The sequence below is a fragment of the Hetaerina americana genome, unplaced genomic scaffold (assembly GCF_022747635.1).
Source record: "Hetaerina americana unplaced genomic scaffold, ioHetAmer1.1.p SCAF_1, whole genome shotgun sequence".
In the NCBI taxonomy this organism is placed as follows: domain Eukaryota; kingdom Metazoa; phylum Arthropoda; class Insecta; order Odonata; family Calopterygidae; genus Hetaerina; species Hetaerina americana.
This window is the reverse complement of record NW_027286069.1, coordinates 41,031,331-41,053,353: the sequence shown is the minus strand read 5'-3', so window position 1 is coordinate 41,053,353 and position 22,023 is coordinate 41,031,331. Positions and strand designations below refer to the sequence as shown.

Genomic DNA, 22,023 nt, shown 5'->3' with positions numbered 1-22,023 from the left:
TGCTGTACTTCGAGCAAGTTTTGTGACGGAAGTAAATTTAGTTTTGATATGCGTACTAATCCCGAGCGCATGCTTGTTAGATATGAGTTTTTCCATGGCCTACCGGCGCCGGTGAATGTGCTCATTCCTCATGATTATCATCCGATGAATAGATAGTTGAGGTGGAGTCCGCCCCATTTTTGATCATAATTCTCAAAAGGCTATGGGCAAGGGGAGATTCGAAAAGTTAACGTATGCCAAACAACCTTTGAATTCTCTATCATTCCTCAATAAATAATTTTTAGAGGTGTGGAACCAAAAGGTTATATTACAGATTTAAGGATACCAAAATCTAGGGAGATGCGATATCAGTCGAAGATACCTGACGATTTAATTTGTTAACTTTCTTTATAGTGTTGTAGAAATTACCCTAACACTTGACCAGTGTGCCAGCGAAAGAAACATTTTATAAGCTGTAATCGTTTCCCCTTATAGTTGATAAAAATCGGTATCACGTACGATATGTAAATTAGTTAACCTTTTACAAAAGCTGTTGGGGATTTATTTTTATCGTCTTTCGGGACCTCGGAAAGTACTAATGCAATACATAATATCATGCATTTAATATTACAAAGTATTTCTAATGTCTTCAGAGCTTTCCTAAACACCAGACGCAGCATACGCTTCGACTAGTCGCAAGGAACATTATAGTTATATACTCTTTATATAGAATGTATAGATTTATAAAGTTATGCACTAGTCATATTTGTTTGTCATTCTGAGAATGTTATAACTTTCAGGTAATTTTATTCCGAAATATCGCTGTTAATTTTTCATTTAATTGCGTAAAAACTTGTGTTTCGTCTATACGAGGGGGGACCCAAAAATAACAGGAATGCTGTTATAGATTCTTTAGTTCTCAGTATATTTACATTAAATTTTGTTCACCTTCAAAGTATTCCCCATTGACCACAATGCACTTCTCCAAACGATGCTTCCATTGTTCTAAACATTTATGAAATTAATTTATCGGGATGTCCTTTAGGCCTTCTAGCGATTTTTGTTTTAACTCCTCCTCAGTGTCAAAACGCTTTCCTTTCATGTCCCTTTTGAGTCTGGGGAACAAAAAGAAGTCACAGGAAGCTAAATCCGGCGAGTAGGCGGAGTGGACAGTCAATGTCATGCCGTTTTTTGTCAAAAACTGCCTCACGGAGAGGGTGGTATGAGCCGGCGCGTTGTTATGATGGAAGAACCAGTCGCCTGGTTGCCAAAGATCTGATCTTTTCTTCCGGATACTCACCCTCAATCTCTTCAAAACCTCCAGGTTAAACTTATGCTTGACAGTTTGACCCGGGGGAACGAACTGCGAGTGCACAATACCTCTGCAATCGAAGAAACAAATGAGCATTGTCTTGATTTTTGATTTAACTTGGCGAGCTTTTTTGGACGAGGAGAGCCAGCTGTCTTCCATTGGCTTGATTGCTGCTTCGTTTCAGGATCGTATCCATAGCACCACGATTCATCACCAGTAATCACCTTGAAAAAAATATCAGGGTCCTCTTCGAGCTGATTTTGAAGCTCACAACATGCCTGCACTCGACGCTCCCTTTGCACGTTATTGAGATGGCGAGGGACAAATTTGGCTGCAACCCTTTTCATTTGCAAATCTGCCGATATAATCCTCTGAATTGAACTCCATGACACTCAAGACATCTCACAGAGTTGATCAATGATTCTGCGACGGTCTTCACGAATGAGGGCGTTGATTTTGTCGACGGTTTCGTCAGTTCTTGATGTTGAAGGGCGGCCTGGACGGGGTTGGTCTTCAATTGACATTTCGCCATTTTTAAAACGTGTAAACCACTCGTAGACTAAGGTTTTGCTTAGGGCAGCTTCCCCATAAGCAGTCTTTAGCATTACAATAGTAGGCCAATTTCCCCAACAGGAAACAAAATTTCACTGCAGTGCGTTGCTCTTGATAATCCAGCATCACGTTTTTCGCCAAAATGAAAAAAGTTGTTTCACTGAAACAGCTCTCACGGACGGACCGATCCAGTCATAGCGACGATGCTGCGCATACTGACGCAGGTGGCGTGAGCCTGACGTACGACCGGCCGAACAAAGGCTTCCCCCAATGGTTTCTGATGGTTGTATTTCCAAACTAATTCGAGTATTTGGACACCGAATTTTGGATGATACTGCCTCGCGTTTTCGTGAGGTGACGTTTTATTCCCTCCCTCACTATTAGTGGCAATCAATTCTGCCAGTAGAGGCATGCGATGCGATGTGGACGCCTCTGTCTCGCCATGTTCGTGGATAAGCTGACGCAGAAAACCTAGTGACGGGTTTGGCGGAAGGTGACACGAGCACGAGCAGAAAATGCCCCTCGGAAGGATTCCATTGTTACAAATCGCGCCCTCCTGTCTGGTGAATGCGATCACGACCTGCATATTGGCGATCGTGCCAGCACGTTCCGACACACGGGGAATCGATTCCCGGTGTTTCATGAACGCACGGGTTCTGACACCCTTAACTGACCCCGATCCCACTCCAAATGTTCAATCAATTGGAAAAATAAGCGGAGCTCTTCCTAACATCCATACTGGTCCTATATTATTTCGAAAATTTGTCTTAGTTATCAAAATTTCCTTTTTCCCTCTAGCTATTTTCGTCGGTTGACTGAACACGCTTCCCGTGTTTACCAAATTACGTCCCCATTGTAAAAAAATTCCCCTTTTAATGTTGTTGTAATAGACACCATCGTTAACACTGATTCGTTGCCCTTGAAAACCACTCGAGTAGCGATAAAATGCGCGATTCTGATTCCTTTTGAAGAAATTCACGGGGCAAAAATTGCAGCTAAAAGAAAATAAAATTTTCATGCCCCAGCGGAATCTGGTATGCGTGCAATTTTGTTTGCCGCGCGCAAAGCTTGGTTTTACTTTACGAGGTGCACGAAGTGTCTTAAAAATGAGACTCGAAAACTGCTGTTATTTCTGCTGATAGCTAGTATTGCCCGCCGCACGCGCGCGGCCACGTCCCGCTTCGCCTCCCATTCTCTTCGTCGTTCGATTTACATCGCGTCCGGGCGCGGGCGCACAACCCCGCGACACCTATTCCCTCCCGACACCTCGGTCATCATTCACCGCCGAGGGACTCGCTAAATCGGAGAGGAGGAGGAGAGAGCGGGTGGGGAGGGGAAAGATATAAAGAGAAGCGAGAGTAGGAGGGAAAGAGGGGAGAACCTCGTTGCACGTTTCCGCGGTGGTAGAAAGGGGTCGCGACGCAAATAGACCAAGGGGAAATGAGCGCGGTGGTGAGGGCAGCAGAGATGCGAAGCCTCGTGACCGACGGAGGAGGGGAGAAGTGCGGGTGTTGTTTTTTTATGGAGTGGGGTTGCCGAATGAAGGTGGGGAGGTTAGGAGTGGTTGGGTGGGGGGGAGGATATTTCGCCGAAGTGTAAAGGAAGGCCTTGGTGTGAGGCGTCCGCCAGTAAGGGACGCAGTGGGGCATTGAGAAAGGCAGAGGGAGCTCGTGCATTGGAACGTGGGGGTAGGTGGACGGCCACTTCGGCGGCGTGGTAGGGAGACATACTACCTTGATCAAAAATTTCCCGGAATTTATTCAGAAAATTAAAAATACAAGTTTATTCATCTAAATCTATATTGTCCCCTTCAAAGTGATCCCCATCGACTGCAACACACTTATGCCAGCGCTTGATCCAATCCTCGAAACATTTTTTATATTCGGTTTTCGGTATGTCCATCAGTGCTTCCTGCGATTTTTCCATTACTTCCTCTCGGCTGCTAAAACGCGTTCCCCGTAATGGTTTTTTAACTCGATTGAACAGAAAGAAGTCACAGGGAGCCAAATCAGGTGAATTCGGTGGCTGTTGGATGGTATTTGTTGCATTTTTCGTCAAAAAATTACGAATAATGATAGCACTGTGCGACGGTGCGTTATCATGGTGCAAAATCCACGAGTTTTCTGCCCACATTTCTGGTCTCTTTCGGCGAATTGCTTCACGCAAACGTCTCATAACGCCCAAATAATACTCTTTGTTTATTGTCTGGCCTTCTGGCAAAAATTCATGATGCACTACACCGTTGTAATCCATGAAAACCGTCAGCATTGCCTTCTTTTTTGACTGAAAACGACGTGTTTTTTTTGGTCTCGGCTCATTTGGTGAACGCCATTCACTTGCCTGATGTCTGGATTGCGTGTCGTACTCATAAACCCACGTCTCGTCTCCAGTAATGATCCTTTTGATGAATGTGGGATCGGATTCAGCCTCGCAAATCATGTCTTTTGCGACGTCAACACGGTCTCTTTTTTGCATGAAATTGAGGTCTTTTGGCACCAACTTTGCTGCTACACGACGGAAACCCAAATCATTAACCACAATGTCTTGGGCGGATCCATAGGCAATGTTCAAGTCCTCCGCTATTTCTCTGATGGTTAATTTGCGGTTATTGACCAACATTTCTTTTACTTTATCAATTTTTTCACCGACTTTCGATGTCGATGGTCTGCCACTGCGTTCATCATCTTCGATTGACTCACGACCACTTCTGAACCGCTCGTGCCACTGGTAAACGACCGTTTTTTTTAGAGAATCGTTGCCGAAACACTTTTCCAACATTTCCAACGTCCGTGCGCCACTAAATCCGTTTTTTACGCAAAATTTAATACAAGTTCGTTGTTGCAAATTTAAATCCATTTCTGCAATTGTAAAAAATCGCCAACACACACAGAGATAGATGTACTCTTGGCTACGTAACTTTTGCAAATGTCAAGTTATGACACTAAGATTTAAAGGGAATATCAACAGATGTACCAATTTAACAAAAAAAACAGAACTCAAATCGGAACGATGGGAGCGCCACACGGTGGTTATTCCGGGAACTTTTTGATCAAGGTAGTACATGCAGTGTGTGGAAGGAAGCGGTGGGGTTCATTGCCTTCGTCCCTGTCTCGTCTCCCCCCTTCCATCGGCCTCCTGCCGTCAACTGCTCCCTTCTCTCGATGCATTTAGTTTCAACCTCCTCCCCGACTGCCTCCCCCGCTCTGTGCCGTTCGCCTCATTTCACCTCCATTCCCTCTGTCCGTCAGTCTTCTCTAAACCCCTCCGTCCACATGCCAACTCTCCCCCCCGTGTCGCTTTCTCATCCTCTCCACTTCGCTCTTTCGCTCCCCCATCCCACACTCCCAGAAGTCAGTTATCCATGAAACCTTGGTAAACCTAGAACGTCAGGGTCTCCTTCCTTTCCTCGTCCTTCCGATTCTATCGCTCCTCCTTGCAACCGTCCCGAGTGATTCTCTGCTTGACCTACATCGCCGAACGTTGCTCGAATATCGGGATGGATTTGATTTATTACCTTCCGAAGCAAGTATTTCTCCATATCTTGGTGATGCTAGATTTGATTTGAAGTACGATCAGTTGGGCTCATAAATTTTCTGAATTTTGCTCTGTTGTGTATCCTTGATTGACTGGTAAAATCAAGAAGAACGCCATCTGATTGAGCTAATGAAAACGTTTGGACAACCATGTGCGTTTTGTTAACTGTATACGATCAGTGTTGATAAGAGAAACTCCGATTACTAATTTTTAATTGAATCATGGGTGGATAATCGGTCGCTGGCGCTCCTTTCTCTACCCTTGAGAGTAAATAACTCGGCACAATACCCTTTTATATGCGACGTTCCAGTGTACGTCTCCTTCAGGCGCCCTAGTTTCCCCTGACTTTTTCCTCCATTGCCTTACATTCCCATTTCTCATTGCTTCCCCCATGGACTTGCTCAATAATAACCTTTTACCTATTAATTAAATAACATGACTTAAAACTAAGTTTTTAAGTGAATATTTACAGTATTTATTCATTCTTCAGTTGACGACTCTTTAGGTCATTTCTATCGGTAATGGAATAATCAATGAAAGTTATAGAAACGCCGTCGATTGTTCACGTTGTGGACAGTGGGCATAATCTGCCGCCAGTGCCAGTGTGAACAAAGCGGGTGTAAATTGCCTTAATGGAAGTTTTTTACAAAAGAAGGTCACGTAATAATAAATGAGCGAAGCCCAAAACATGTGGTTTGACGCAAAGTATGTAAAAACTCGCCAGTAACTTCGTTCAAATGATGGAAGCACAATTTGAATGGAATTTTTAAGGATGAAAGGTAATTTCCGAGAGGCTAAAGAGTTGTGCATAACATGTAGTGTGCAAATCAATATTGGCAATTCCTCTCCCTTTCCGTGCATCCTCTCCGCGATTCTTGGACTTCTTCCATTTTGAGCGCGCCAGGGGTGCATAAACATCAGTGTCGTACCACCCTCTGGTCACCGCGGTTCCCGATCGATGCTCGTGTGCTACCCCAAGTTGCACGAGTCGTCCTTCCGACGGAGAGGGGACGACCCTCTGATTGACTTCTATCTGTTGGACTTCATTCCTGGATCGGTGACGAAAATGATAGGGAGCGCCGATTAAGGTTTCTCATTGGATGGCTGGTTGGATTTGAGAGAGGGTTAGAATGCGCCCCGCGTAGTCCGGATGGTGACGAATTTTGGGCCTTTTAACCTCGAAACAAGTCGGCCTGACATTTTAGAATTCTCCTGATATTATAAGAGCTGGGTGTAAATAGGCCCTTCTAGCTGCTCGAATAAGAATTCTTGTCCAGGTGATGATGCCTAGGAGGTTGCCTGTCGGTGGTATATTATCTAGAATGCGAGGCAAATGCTCATGATAATGTGACAGCGGGGTAATCCTTTACGTGGAAATTTTATTGTCGTGGTACTAGTCCCATTCCCGTCTCCCGAGGAAACTCAAATGGTTAGGGCGTGATCACGGCTGGATGTTCTCGAGTACTTCATTTTTCCGCCGTTTACGCCACCTTCCTTGGCTGCGAGTGGTATGAGTGTATTTCCTGCCGCCTTCCCCCGGCCTTCGCCGTTTCTGATGTCAGCTGATCGTTTGAAACCACTTTGGCACCTTTCCAAGGTTACGGCCGGGGAACACAATTTTTATTATCCCAGAATCTTTGCGTTGGTGAATAAAAATTCTGCCTACCTTAAGCCACTCGCGAATATAAACGGAAATGATGAGAGCCTACCGCTACATTTAACGTAATTAAGTAAAGAACGAAGGCATTGAGTACCTCGGAAGAAATAATCACCACTTCTCTTGAGTATTGGTGTAGTTAATGGGTTAAGTGCGTGAATTCAGAAGTTATTCACGTTTGGTGGGCTTTGAGTGTAATGTGAAGGGATTTTTTAGAGGTGAACATGCATGAACAAGGTAATCGAGATGGAGCGGTGGCTAATGTACTTGCTTCCCACCCAGAGGGCCCGGGTTCGAATCTCGGCGGCGGAGGATATTTTTCTGGTATCCCGATCCCTACTTGAGGTACTTTGAAGAGGGCACTTTGAGTCAGTACGCCGTCCGTCGGATGGGACGTTAGGCTGCGACCCCTCGGCGCCTTTCGTTAAAAGTAGGTTAATACCGACGCCTGGCTTCTTCATCTTCATCCTTTCCTTTTCATCCCTAATGGCGCAGGCTCAGCTGTCGGTCGCCTCCCTTAAAACTGACAACTACAACCAGAGCAAACTCTACCTCTGCACAGTCATCTCATAGCGTAATTCGGAAGGATGCAGTCAAATAATCCATTAGGAGTTGAAGTTGGACTGATTTTTCACAGTCGCCGTATTTCTGTGTATTTCATTGCTCTTACAGAACTCACATAGTAGCTAATTAATGAAGGAAGACAATTCTTTCTTACAATTAATTTTATTTTTAATTAACTATATTTTACGAAGAAGTAAAAATAGGTTAATTATACTTTTCTAGCCGAGATCTCTCCGAAACAATATGACATACTTTCTATTCACTCCTCCATTTCAGTGCTTTGCTCAATCATCATTCATGCCTAACATAATATAAATAATAAATTGTATGATGTGTGTATGAGTGTATGAATTTTATATTGAATATTTGTTATGCAACCTAAATGCCTTTAATGCTAAAAAATGTACAGTAGTTCTAATATATGGAAGTAATTTTAAACATTGTGTGGCCACCAACTACTGTTACCTCTTCAGTGGTATTCCGCATGCCTTGAGCCTTCCTTTAAAAACCTCATAAATATTATTTTATAATGGTTTCTAGAGATGATGCAATTGATGACAGTGCCTCTTAGGAATTTACTCTTAATATAAGGAAAACACTTTAATATGAATCACATTCACAAACACCCAAGCCCTAGGTGGAGGAAAACTCACCCAGGCGGGAATCGAACCCGCGACCCTTAGGCAGACGAGGACGTTACCCCACCGCCACCGGGGCCGGCAATTAGTGTATTTTGGATGCTACTTAGATGTGCATATGGCAAAATATCAAAATAAGGTTGTTGGAGAGGAAGATATAGTTTTTCATATACTGGGGAAGAAAGAAAGTTGGTTAATTTGATGCAGATAGAAAAGATGAATATGCAGGATGTTAGAATATGGAGGCTGTGGTATGAGAAGAAGAGAGAATTTTGGGTAAGTGGGAAAAAGGGATAATAGGCTTTTAGAATGGCACATTGGTGATAAGACAGAAGAAGAGCTTAAAAAAGAGTAAATGAGTTGGACAATGTGAGGCATAGAGGGAGTGCTTAGAAGTTCACAGAGATTGCAATACTCAGCAATCCCCCAAAATCTCTAACCTGTAGACTACCAATGTGATGCCAAAGTGAAAGGAATTGCTTAAATTTGATGTTCTGGTGTTTTATTTTGTCCATAATAAATATTCATTATCAAAATCTGTTGAATGAAAATAATGCATTTTTCACTTGAGAAAAATTATTCCCACTTCATATAGCTCACCATGATTTCAGGAATACATATTATAAAAGAGGACACTGCCCCGGAAAGGGTGTGCACTGCTGACAATGGGTTCATAAGAAATTTCTGGTGACATTTTATATTCAGGATACATTTTAAGCAACTCTGTGTTAGCATTTATTGTTGCATGGTGTTATTTAAAATAAATGCATTTAGGTATGAATAGAACAAACGATCAGGAAATACATTTTTCTAATACTTACAAAATGAATTTAAATGAAAGAGAAACATACTTAACACATCAAATTAGTATTCTAGTATCCATGAAATTTTCAGTTGAAAACTTTGAATGCTTTTGCATATCCTAGTAGGCTTTTTTGATTGCAAGGTTTGAGTGATACATGCAAATAGTGTATTTTATACAATTTTTAATACACTTTAGGCAAATGAATGCTAAAAAATTCAATTATTAGAAATGGAGGCCAGGCACTGCTTCAGATAGAAAATTACTTCAACACTGTATATCCATACGTACATCTCAGAGGGACCAAGTAGAATGTGTTTATCTTCAAGGCCATGACCTGGGGAGTAGGAAGAGCTCAGATCCCCCTATTGCCTGCCTGTAATGCTCCATGGTTTTTTCATCATGCCTGTTAATTAACCCCTCACTTTCCTGACTGCAGCTAACTTCATTTGAAGACTTAATCGCAAGCACATGTATTGTGTGTTGGTTTATTTGGCAGTAAAATTTTATTCCCACTCATAAAATGAGTGAGTAATGATTTGACACTTTGAGGAGTTTTATTGGAATTAAATGCAATGCAGACTTAAGGTGCTTGTTTAATGAATAGGATTAACAATAATACTGTTGGCATTGAGAGGGTTAAATCCATCATCGGGGCCAGGCATGAACATGTGTTGATTTTTATTTGTTGGATCAGTAATCAGCTAACGTGGCATAATTATGTAATTTTGAAGCTTTTAATGTCTAGTGAAAGCAAGTATGAAATATAGTAATTTCAAGACAGTATTAAATGGAGGAACCAGCGCATCCATGGATTGGGGTCCTACAACCCTGTCTGGGCTGCCCAAACCACTACCTAAAAAATTTTTTGCCTGGTTTACTAACCATTTTTGGTTGTGTGGATTTCAATTGATGGAATAAAATATGCAATCACATATATGGGCAATGAACCTTGCTGTTTAGAACAATTTCCGATATAGTGGACTTCAACGTTTATCAATAAATATGTATTTTTAAATTCATGTATTGCTCAATGGATGTTTTTTTATATTTTGCTAGATGCTGTTAATGTTCCATTCTTGAAGCCCTAAGCTTGTTCAGTTCCTGTATTTAATCAGTGATAAAGAGTACTCTCATGAGATATATTTATAGGTTTAAATGAGAATGAGTGGCATTATATTATATTTGAAGTCATAGTTTTAGTGTTAAAGCCTTACTTGAAAATATAATTGGTCAAGCATAAGTGTCTTGGGCTATTGTTTTTTTTTCAACTTTCATGTGGTTGATGTAAAACATGTACTTCAAAATTACTTTTCATTGAGTTTGAACAGATTTGAATTTCACAATAATTTACTTAAATTAAAATTTACTTAAATTAATTTACTTAAGTTAAATTTTGCTGCCCACATGAGGTAGAGTATTTGAAATAAACAATGTCGAATGAATAGGAAATGCTAGCTTTTAATAATATTACCCATTTGTATGTATTACTTATCACTCAAACAAATAATTTGTCTCTGTTTACAGAATGGTGATTTATGCATTTCTATTCTGCACCCTCCAGTAGATGACCCACAAAGTGGAGAACTCCCATGTGAAAGGTGGAATCCAACACAGAATGTGAGGTAAGCAAAATCAGAGGATATGCTGATTTGTTGAGGTGAATTATAAAATGTAGGTCTGGCTCATGTATGACTAACAATGGATGACACATTTTTATGCTACTGAACTTTCCTTTGATGCGAGTTCTTGATTTGGTGTAATGAATAAGTGGGAAGTTGCCAAATGTTTGAGAAGGAGGTGATGAAACAAAAATGCCATCCTGCATAGTGAAGTGTCCCTCCAAATATCACCTCAGAGAGTGGGAATGAATTAAAAATATTATTTCAACATTATTGTTTGCATTTCCTAGTAGTCATTAGTGTAGCATTGCATGCATTTTGTATGTGCTTAAAAATTATATTTTTAGGGTGTGATATTAGTATTTCTGATATTTCAAGAACAAATTGCTTTGAATGAAAAGAATATTATTAAGATATGCATAATTCATTCCGGTGGTCATTGGTAGTTTTTAAAAGAATTGTGTATAAAAATCTATAATATTTATTAGCAAAAAAGGGTGTATAATGATCATAAAATAAAAAATTTATTCTCACAGTATTGATGAAACCTAATTATAAAACAATTTGTGCTATTACTCAATGATTGCTTTAAGTAATCTTACTGCATTTGTGGTAGAATGGAGGAGCTTTGTAAAAATCAGATCTTTATTACTGTTTGGTAAAGGGCAATTCAAAAGATTAGTAGAACAACCATTATGTAGTAATAAGACTAAACTAGTTCTAATTTTGCACATTTACCTTTTTGAATGGTGTTTATTCACATTATAGATTTTTAATTTTATAACCTAGCCAACCGTAAGCTGTCTAATTGCAGTTATATTTAAATAAACTCATTTTTGTGAATATTTTTTTCAGGACGATACTCTTGTCTGTCATATCACTTCTCAATGAACCCAACACATTCAGTCCTGCAAATGTTGATGCATCTGTCATGTACAGAAGATGGAGAGGTGCAAGTGATAGAGACAAGGAATATGAAAACATCATTAGGTATGATATTAATTATTAATATGTAATTATTTTCCAATTTTAAATTAGGTTGTCAGCTGCAATATAAATGATTCTTAATGTTTCATGAAAGTGATTCCTCCATTGAAACATAAGTTATTACCTGTTGCTGTAGTTTTAGGAAAGATTACCTTTATGTACTCTTACTGACTGGAGGGCCTGGGTTTAATTCCCGGGCACACTTCTCTAGGCACTCTCAGCTCCATCTAAGATGTGTGATTTTTTGGGAGGCAGATTTTTGTGGGAACCCATAACCAGCACAGGGAAAGGCAACGGCCTCCCCTATCATGATGTGTGCTTTTACGCACTGTCAGGCTTAGTACTGGGTGAACTCTACCAGCACCTACCAAACCGACCTTTGGGTTGATTACTGTGTTTACTCAATGCTACTTTCATTAACTTCACTGTAATTAGTTTATGCATGCAAAATTGTGTCTCTGCTAAAAATAACCCATACCAATCCATCAAATTAGTTAAATAGGCTTCTGGGTGTCATTGGTTATAGTTCAACATAAAATTGTGTGTTGGTACAGAAGGAGGTAATAGAGGTAAGCGCTTGTTTGTTTGAAGGTTTCTACTGTATAGATTTTAGCTCCTGCATATTTCTCAAGTTTTCACCACATTCACTTGCTTAAATAGGCAACTGCTTTGCTGGGTTTCCAGTTCACATCTTTATTTCATCTGGAATATGGGTTAATATTCAAGCCAGCAGACAAGATGAAATCCTGAGAAATATGCAGATAACATGAAATGGAAGCAGTCATGTAACTTTTGGAATATAGAAAACATAGTGATGTTGACCTAGGATAAACTTGCCTGAGAAGAATTAGAAGAGGAATTTCTTTGTTATATTTGGGGTGTAATGTAAATAAAAAAAAATGAACACAGTAATCAACCCAAAGGTCGGTTTGGTAGGTGATGGTAGAGTTCATCCTGTACTAAGCCCGACAGCTTGTGAAATGCACACATCAAGTTAGGGGGGCCAGTTCCTTTCCCTGTGCTGGTTATGGTTTCCCAGGAAGATCTGGTACCTGAAAAATCACAAAGCTTGGGTGGAGCTGCGGGTAACGAGAGGCTTGAACCGAATTCAGGCCCTCTGGTGAGTAATCCAACACTCTTCCCCTGGACTTCCCCAACCCATACAAATTAAATATGGGTAATGGAATAATTAACCATTTTATGATTGCATTCTTAAAATATTGCATGCATATGTTCTAGTTTTTCTATTTGAGTGGTTATTGTTTTATTTAGAATTTGAAAAAAATCCTGATTAATTTCATAAGCAAATTATATTGGCACTGTGGCCATACAGGTGGGTATCATCAAGTAATGCTGAATAATTTTCATCTCCATGAAATTTAAGTTGACCTAGGATGATGTGATGTACTTTTAAGTAAACCAACTACAGTAATCGACCTGTTTGTTTGATATGGGAGAGTAGAGCTCACCGAGTACTTAGCCCATCCCACATCTGGAAAGAGGTGTCTGGTCCTTTTTCATGTGTCACCGGTGGTTTCCCAGGAAGAGCTAGTACCCAAAAAATCACATAGCTTGAGTGAAGCTGAGAATGTTTAGAGACATCACTCAGAATCAAACCTGGGCTCACCTGTCAGTAGCCCAGTGCTCTACCAACTGTATGGTACCCAGTGCATGTTATATTAGCAGCAACTAATCCTTGCCTTCTTTCAGCCATTGTTAACCATGAAGATTTAATTAGTGGGCAATAATTTGGTTTTATTTTGATTAAAAAATATCAGTTTCGTTAGTCGGTCATTTTTCTTTCTTTTGTCGTAGTTTTTCCCTGAGTAGTCACCTAAGTCTTTTTTTCTATGATAAGTCTTGTACACTATGTTTTGTGATTTTCCATTTTGCTGCTCTAGTCAAGTTTTAAAAATTTTACTTTTCCGAAACTACTGATAATTGGCCATTCATAATCTCTCTGTTGGAGTAATTGAAGTCACTTGTTGTGGTGAATACTCTTAGATGTTTTCATCCATCATCTTTCTTTTGGATATTATTTAAATCATGTTTAATGAAGCACGTATTTGATCAGCCCAAAAACAGGGTAATAGTTGGAGGAGAATTATTAAAGATGAATGTGTGGAATGCCTTATGTCATTTAAGCTTGCTTGGCACTCAGGAAAGGAAAATCAAGAAAGCAGCAATGTGACTACCAAACACCATAATGTAAACTGGTAATAAGAAAAATGGGATTTCCACCATAAACCAAACCACAGAGATTTTGTCTCTTCAAAAGCTGCAGGTATCTTCACTGTTGGGGTAATAAGAATTGTATTAATTGTGCTCTATGGTGATGGTTATATCAGAGAGATGGATTGGCAGCACTAAGGGAGAGATTGTACAGTTATAGACCCTTCTGATTTTGATTGTGGTGTAACTAGGCATAACACTCAAGTACCATACCAACCCCAAGTTACTCATTTTTTAGTTGTTTTTTGACAGACTTAAATTTTTGAAGTTTTAATTAGCAGAAACTTTTCAAACCCATGTACTATATGCGCAGGAGAAGGGGATGCCAAAAGGATTGGTACTGCTGTAAAACTTTTTGCTCTCACTCTATTGCATCTAGACACATGGGGATGAGGTTTCTCGATGGGGTAGATGATCTCACTATTTTTGTTGTTCATTTAAAATTAGGCATGATTGCACAATGAGCACATTTGAACATGAATTAACTCTAAAAATGTTTCAAAAGTAACAAGATTCCATTCCTTGTTGGAAGGAAACCAAATACTTTTATAATAACAGGTTGTGTGGATTTTTCCACAGCCTGTTTTACAGTGAGATATATGACACCTACCTTCCTTTCATTATATCAGTTGTATTTCTGGATCAGATTTTTGACCCCAACTCAAATTGTGGTGTCGGCATTCAAACTAATATTCTGGTGAACTACTTTTATTGACCCAAAGGAGTTTGGAAATAAGCAGCTATGCTGTAAAGATCTATGCCTTCTTATTCATGCTTTAACTTTGTTAATGGGCCCTAATTTGTAAATGCTGTTATTTGTCAACTAACAGCTATGAAGGCTCTAACAATCTGATTCCATGATTTTATGGAGTTCACCCTACCTGATGTGTACCCATGGAGTTCTCCGGGTAATTATCATGGAATGTTCTACCCAATTCACAACAAAGCTCCACACATAGCTGAAGCACACCTCTGCTACAATCAAGAACCAGCTTACATTCCAGGAATAGTTAAAACTTGTCCTGACTATACAACAATTTTTACTGATGGATGCAAACTGAACTCTGGAATTGCTTGTACCTTAGCATCATGTACCATATGCCAATAGTGGTTTCATCCACTGGGTAGTATTTACTCAGCAGTGTTTTACTCTATGAGTGAGAAATTGTTACTTTCTCCTCTGCAAGGACTTGGTGAGTGCACTCTAGGTAATTTCTTGCTACTCCCCATTCCATTGAATAGTCCTCACTAAAAGCCATTCAAGACATAGGGGCTGAAATATCTTTCTTCTGGGTCCCTGGATAAGTTGGAATATTCGGAGATGAGTGGGCTCAGTTGCCAAAGGAATCCCTGAAAAAGTGAGGAACGGAAATGCAGCTGGTATCATCTCGAGACAAGCCCTAAACTGAAGAAAATAGCCGTTTCCAAGGAGAATCGAACTTGGCAGTAGCTAAACTGAAGCATTGGTTCATGTGGTTAAACCTGAAACTTTGCTGTGACCATCATCATTGAAAACAATAAGAGGAAGAACATTGTCATTGTATGCACAAAGTGCTGCAGTCTCCACTCATATTTTCACAGAAGATAAAGACCCACCACTGGCACTGTCTGTGACTCTCCCCCAGTACTCTTTGACAAGTACAGGATGTGGCAAATCCATGGTTATGTGTGGAAAATTTGACATTAGGGATGACCGCAAGTGTGCCTTTGATGATGACCCATTATACTAAACTATGTAATTATGATGGTAAAGGAAATCAGTCGATACCAGCTAGTATAACACTTGTTCCAGTTATCTGATGTAATATATACATTACTAAGCTCTGTACAATGAAGTACACACTTTAAGTGCATAGCTAGTCATGCATTGTGATGCTAAAATTCATAGATGTGTGAGGTGCCAATGGCAATAGCTTTCAGGGCACCCTCATAATTAATTTTTAGACTTCTGTTGTTAAAATAAATTAAATCTAATGGCCATGACTATATGGAACTCCAAATTGAGTAAAATGAGTTGTTCATAGAACCATTCACTGAAATTTTTGGGAAGTTTCATCTGTATGCTGGGGTCCTGTGTAAGAATACACTCTCTAAACTCAGGCACAAAATTCCACCAATTAAAGTGGTATTTTGCAGGAAATTTAGTCTCCTAAGGGATCATGGCACCTACAAGCTTAACGCAATCAACGATAAATGGACTAAATTTTTTACAGTATAATTAACTCATTGCCAGGAACAGTTACTGAAACTCATGCAATCCTCTGTTTTCTATTAGAGTTGGTCGTGGCACTGTTGAGGAAAGACACATCCAGGTGCTATTAACACCATTGAATTAGAAAATTAATCCTATGACTGGGACCAACTTAACATTTATGCCCTCTTACACAAGCAATGAGATGCACACACTTGTATTCCTTCGAAGTGGTTTACAAGGATTTTTATTCCTCATGCCCAGAAATGACTTTTCACAGTAAACTCACTGCCATACAATCGCATGCACCTAAGATAAAAGACTGAAAAAAGTGCTACCAGTACCACAAACAAGCACCCAATGTCTGTAAACATGGTGTTGAACAATTGTGTGTATTTTGGCTTCAAAGTAACCCTTTTCAGCAAACTAAATTCTTCTCTTCAGCCATAGTTGAACTGGCAATGATGGAGGACATCCACAATATATGTAAGGGGTGTTTAGAGCAAGATAGGGTAAATATTATGAACAAAAAATTGTAATTATGAGGGAGAGGGAAGAGGAGAGAGTGGGGGTGTTATGTAGAAGATTAGAGCTGAAGCTCATGTACTGTTAATGGGAAAATGGGAGAGAAATAGATGGGACCTGATTCATTATTTGATAGTGGGTGTCTATGTTTGAAGATGGGTCATTGCAGTTGATTGGTAGAGCATTAGACTACTAACCAGAGGACCCAGGCTTGATTCTCAGGCAAGCCTCTCTGGGCACCATCAGTTCCACCCGAGCTGTGTGATTTTTTGGGTGCCAGATCTTCCTGGGAAACCATAGCCAGCACAGGGAAAGGAACTAGCTCCCCTCTCCTGATGTGTGAATTTCACACACCATCGGGCTTAGTAGTGGGTGAACTCTACCATCACCTACCCAACCGACCTTTGTGTCATGTCAAAACATAAAAAACATTAGCACAGTAATTTACTGTGTCAATGTTTTTTGTTTTGTGTTTGGAGGAATAGGCACTTGCATATTGTTATGGCAAATATAGTTCACTTGGAGATTATTGTATATCTTTTGTGAATTATGATAACTAACTAATCTTTAATACCCCAAGTATTGAATGAATTTAAATACAACCCAGCCTGGAGGCTGGGTGAGATTAAAAAAAGCTCTGTTTTAAGAGGAAATTGATTTATGGGCATTTGTTGCTGCAATTATGTTGAACATTTTGGACAATTCCTCATTGCATCCCAAAATCTTCGCGTTGAAATGTGAAGAATTTGGATTAAAAAAAGAAAAACTAAAATTTCAAATACCATTGGAGAATATATATCATACGTGTTGAACTGGCTGTTTTCTTATTGAATTGACCATATCATAAAATTGTGACCCATACCGCTCAGATTGTTACTAAATAGAGATTATGAAAGAAAATTTGAGTGATATTTCTGTTAAAAATAGAAAATTGCAAAATATATTGTGGTGATTTTGAGGGTTGTTGGAATTTTGGAAATCCTTGAATATGTAATAATGAATGGAATGGAAAAAGGGGGAAAGGCTAGATGAAAAAGTGGCTTACATTGTGGACATCTTTTGTGGATTGGCCCCTAGGTAAAACACCATATTAAGAGTCAACAATTCTTAGTTTATGAGTGTTTTATTATATCTTCAGGCTGCAGACTGGTTAATTGCGGCATATTATTTTCCCATGCCCATTTTTAATATCCTCATGCCCTGATAAATCTGTCTTCTAAAGTTATTCTTTATTTAACTTACTATTTTTAGATTAGTTAATTTTTTAGAACTTGACTTATGTTTTCCTTTTCCGTTAAGATATATTAAGTTCTCTTGTCCTGTATAGGTATGTCTAATTCGTGTGGTTTTTTTCATGTTTTATTATTCCAGTTATCTCTTTTACTTTATTGCTCTAATGTACGTGTTTATGTTCTCATTTCTCTTTTTTAACTCTTCGCTGGCTCATCTAAATCCATCCCCAGAACCAGGTTTTGAAGACTTATTCTTCTTTGGTCTACTCTTCTGATGGACCTAATCTCTAGCCTTTAGAGTGTCACACTTCAAATTAATGTTTTCATATACTTCTTCCTTCTTTTAATTGTGCTTTGGCTTGAACGCAGCACTGGCCTCATTATTAGTACTTTCATAACTTGAGCTCTTTGATGCTAAATGTCTGCCAACCTTCTCTTCCTCTTTTTTATGTTGCATCTTAGGCAATTGATATCTCTTGTTCCAATTCCTCTCATGATTTATTGTTCTTCTGCTTTCCTTTTCTGAACACTAGTATTTTAGTTTTCTTTCACTTTATTGATATTTTATATCCTTGATGAACTTGATCCTGCTAATTCAAGGATGCCTGCAGGTCTACTCAAGTCTATGCTGCAACTGCATTATCATCTCTGAAATGAAGAATGCCCTCTGAACTTAATTCCTATCTTTTCCAATAATTTACTTTTTAAATGCTTCTTTCATTAAATCATTCAACTGCAATGGTTATTAGCTTCATTTTTGTCCATCCCTGTCCTGTTATTATTATGTAAATACTTCTGTTTTTTTAGGTCTTCCAAATGATTTCACTTTGTGTGTGCATCATCAGTACATGATTCTATTGGACTTGTATTGCTTTTTCCACCTTCTAAATATAGTCTCAACACCATTGTTTGTAAGTAGGCATTTAAGAGCTACATCAACAATGGATGTTAAACTTCTTTGGAGTTTTAATTTTGGGAGGGTCAAGTATAGGTTATTAATTAAAATACCTCTGTAAAAGCAAGTACGGGGTCTATCTGGAAAGGATCCAGCCATACATTATTTTAAGGAAAATAGCCTACCTAGAACAATGAGGCCTTAATCCCCTTTTAAGTACTCCCCTTGGGACCTTACACACTTATCCCAGTGTCTCTTCCACTTTTCAAAACAATCGGCAAAGTCCTTAGTTGGAACTGTCATTAGCTGCCTTGTCGTATTCTCTTTTGTCTCTTCAATGTCAAGAATTTAATGCTGGAGTTGCAGGGGACCTCATCTAATCCGCAAACGATGACCCATGTTTTCTAAAAAAGGTCTTACTTGGAGATGAGTCATTAGTTTATGTCTATGACCTTGAAACAAAAGCCTAGTCTTGCCAAAAGTCTGTTGACAAGATAGAGAAGAGCAAGACCCAGCAGCTGATGTCCATTCCAAAAAAGGACTTAGCTGATTGTTATGAAAAGTGGAAGAGATGCTGGGATAAGTGTATGAGGCCCCAAGGGAGGTACATACTTCATAGAGGACTAAGGCCTCATTTTCTAGGTTGGCTATTTTTAATAATAAAAAGAGACGTTTCAAGCTATGGATTATTTTTCTCAAAATTTTGCATGGCTGGATTCAATTCCAGACAGACCTATTATGGATGTTTGATTCAAGAAATTCAAATAGAATCAATATTTATTTCTACAAAAGTACATCATACTGCTGTAAATTGTTAAATGCTGCAGGGATCTATGAGAGGAAGAGGCCTGAATTACATTTTTAAAATACTTAATACATCCCATTCTAAACAAGAGTTCTAGAAACAATTGTTGTCTAGAATTTTTAAAAAATTTAATCATCATAGGCAGACTAATGACATAAGTTTTGAACTAGTTCAGGGAATTTGAAGAATGTAAATCTGTTTGTCTTAAGTTTATTTTTTTATCAAAGTAATAGATTTCCCTAAATAGGCTGTGATTGTGTGATGAAAGTTTACCATGCCAAATATATGTGCACCATATGTTACAAAGTTTTTAGATGAAGGCTATTTTTAATTAAAAAATGGATGTTTAATAAAATCTATAATATGACCTTTCATAAAATGTTATCTTTCATTATGTAGGAAACAGGTAGCTGCATCTCGACTTGAGGCAGATAAGGACAATGTGGTGGTTCCAATCACTTTAGAGGACTACTGTATCAAAACCAAAGTGAAGCCAACGGAAAATTCAGTGGACATGACTGACTTCTATGATGACGACTATGATCTAGATGACGATGAAGACTCGGATCTGGAGGATGATGATGACGGAGGTCTTGACAGTGGGGGCTGTGCTGATGATGGTAGTGTAGGTGGAACAATGAGTGGGGCTGGTGTTGCTGGCTCAGATGGCACTAAAGGAGTGGTGAGTGGAAACAGGTTGGCAGTTGAGGGCTCGTACGAGGATGGTGATGACAGTGGCAATGGGGAAACGTGATGGGTCATCGCAAGGGGACTTTGGAGGCCAGGGAAGGGGCATGAGACTGAGGGAGTGAAAGAAAGGAAGGGTCTGGAGAGGTGGTAGAGGACTCTAAATGTGTGCTGGAACTCTTATTTGCCCCAACTTGTGCTGGTACTGCGCTTCCAAGTCTACTTGCACTCTAGTGCCCCCTCAAGCTTGGTTTGCTGATTGGTGTCCTGGTTGCTCAGTGTCATATGGACACATGTGCCCACTCGGGATTGCATCCGCTTTGTTTTTGTCGAAAGAATTGTTTCTTGATGATAATTTGTTTTTTTTTTAACTTGTGGAAGAGGAAAAAAGTTTTCTCTTGCATGTTTAGGTTGGTGTGAGAATGTGTGGCCTCGTGTATTTTGGTGTCCCGACTTAAATATTAGTTAGTGTATGAGTTTTGTGCAATTGTGGTTGTTCCAAATGAAATAGATCCAGTCTGAGGGTTATGAGACATAAACAACAATTTTGCAAACCCTTAAATCTCCCTGCCAGTGAGGGTGGATCTCCGAAACACGTAGTGTGGCTGTGAATACTGTTTACTCTCTCCACTCCATGGCAACCATTCATCCCTATGCCTCCTGAAAAATGAGCATGTGTTGTTTCATTGAATTTGCCTTCCTTGGATTACTTCCTTATATGATTCAATGATATCTTATGTATGGGGTTGTACTCTTTACAAGTTTTTGAAAATTAGATTGTACACAAAAATATATTGGTGAACTCTTAAAAAGGAAATAGTTATGGATGTTGGGAACATCTTGTGGTTATAGTTAAAAAATTAAACAGATTACATGTGCAAGAGTACAGATATTTTCCTCAGTATAATCTAGGTAGTTTACCAGTGCATCTTTCCATTTAAAAACACTAAAAGATAAAATTTTTTCCATCATGGAAATTTGGTTTGTATATTTACTCTAAGGAATACAGATTAATATTATGTTAAGGAAATTATTATTCTGGAAGAACTAAATTTACTGTGTAGGTTGCTCTAAAATGCTAAATTTTAAGATTCCATGAATATTGGCATGATGAAGTGTATTACATATAAAAACTTTCTGTTCTTTAACTTAATTTTAGGCAATTTGTCCAACTGTAGCTGGGGAGTTAAGCTTCTCAACAGGTAGTAAGAAGGCTTTTGTCTTTTTCTTGATTTAATAAAATGAAACAGTAATGTTACATAAAATTTTCATGCTTTTTATTTACCCCTACTAAAGTATAACTTGTAGGTGCAATTAATAGTGATGCTCTATAAGATAGCTGCCTGAACATTAGAGAACCTTCAATGGATTAGAAAAATGAAGGGCTGTAGTCATTCAATATTTGGATTGACAAACTATTGATTAGTGAAAATTATTATCAATGCTTATATTGTATCTTTACAATAATAAATGGTAGGGTAATAGTCTCTTAGATGTAACATTTTTCTAATTTACCTTCATCCCAATAGACAGGAGCTTCAACCAAAGCCATGAAATATAAAGGTGATTTAAATCCATATGAAAGAGGGATTTGGTGCAAACAACCTGACCTTTGTAATTTGTTGTCTCAGGCGTTACCATATGGACTTTACACAACATATTGAAATGAAGGAAGTAACTTTGTAATTCCACACACACTTTATTTGAAACATGACCTAGGTTTCGACTTTGGACGTCATAATTAGGTAGTTTCTATAGAAGACATTTTTGTATGCATACCTTCAGATTGGGGAGGGGGGGGGGGTCAGA

The 22,023-nt window shown here is 39.0% G+C and overlaps 1 protein-coding gene across 1 annotated transcript in view; it reads left to right on the top strand.

The window, feature by feature from the left end:
* LOC139690936 (ubiquitin-conjugating enzyme E2 R2) overlaps positions 1 to 21,473 on the top strand; it is an 80,446-nt gene extending 58,973 nt beyond the window's left edge. The window contains exons 3-5 of the mRNA XM_071588580.1: positions 10,566 to 10,663; positions 11,516 to 11,650; positions 19,927 to 21,473. Of these exons, the coding sequence (XP_071444681.1) occupies positions 10,566 to 10,663; positions 11,516 to 11,650; positions 19,927 to 20,281 (588 nt within the window). The 3' untranslated portion in view covers positions 20,282 to 21,473. The remainder of the gene's footprint in view (positions 1 to 10,565; positions 10,664 to 11,515; positions 11,651 to 19,926) is intronic.
* The last annotated feature ends 550 nt before the right edge of the window (positions 21,474 to 22,023 follow it).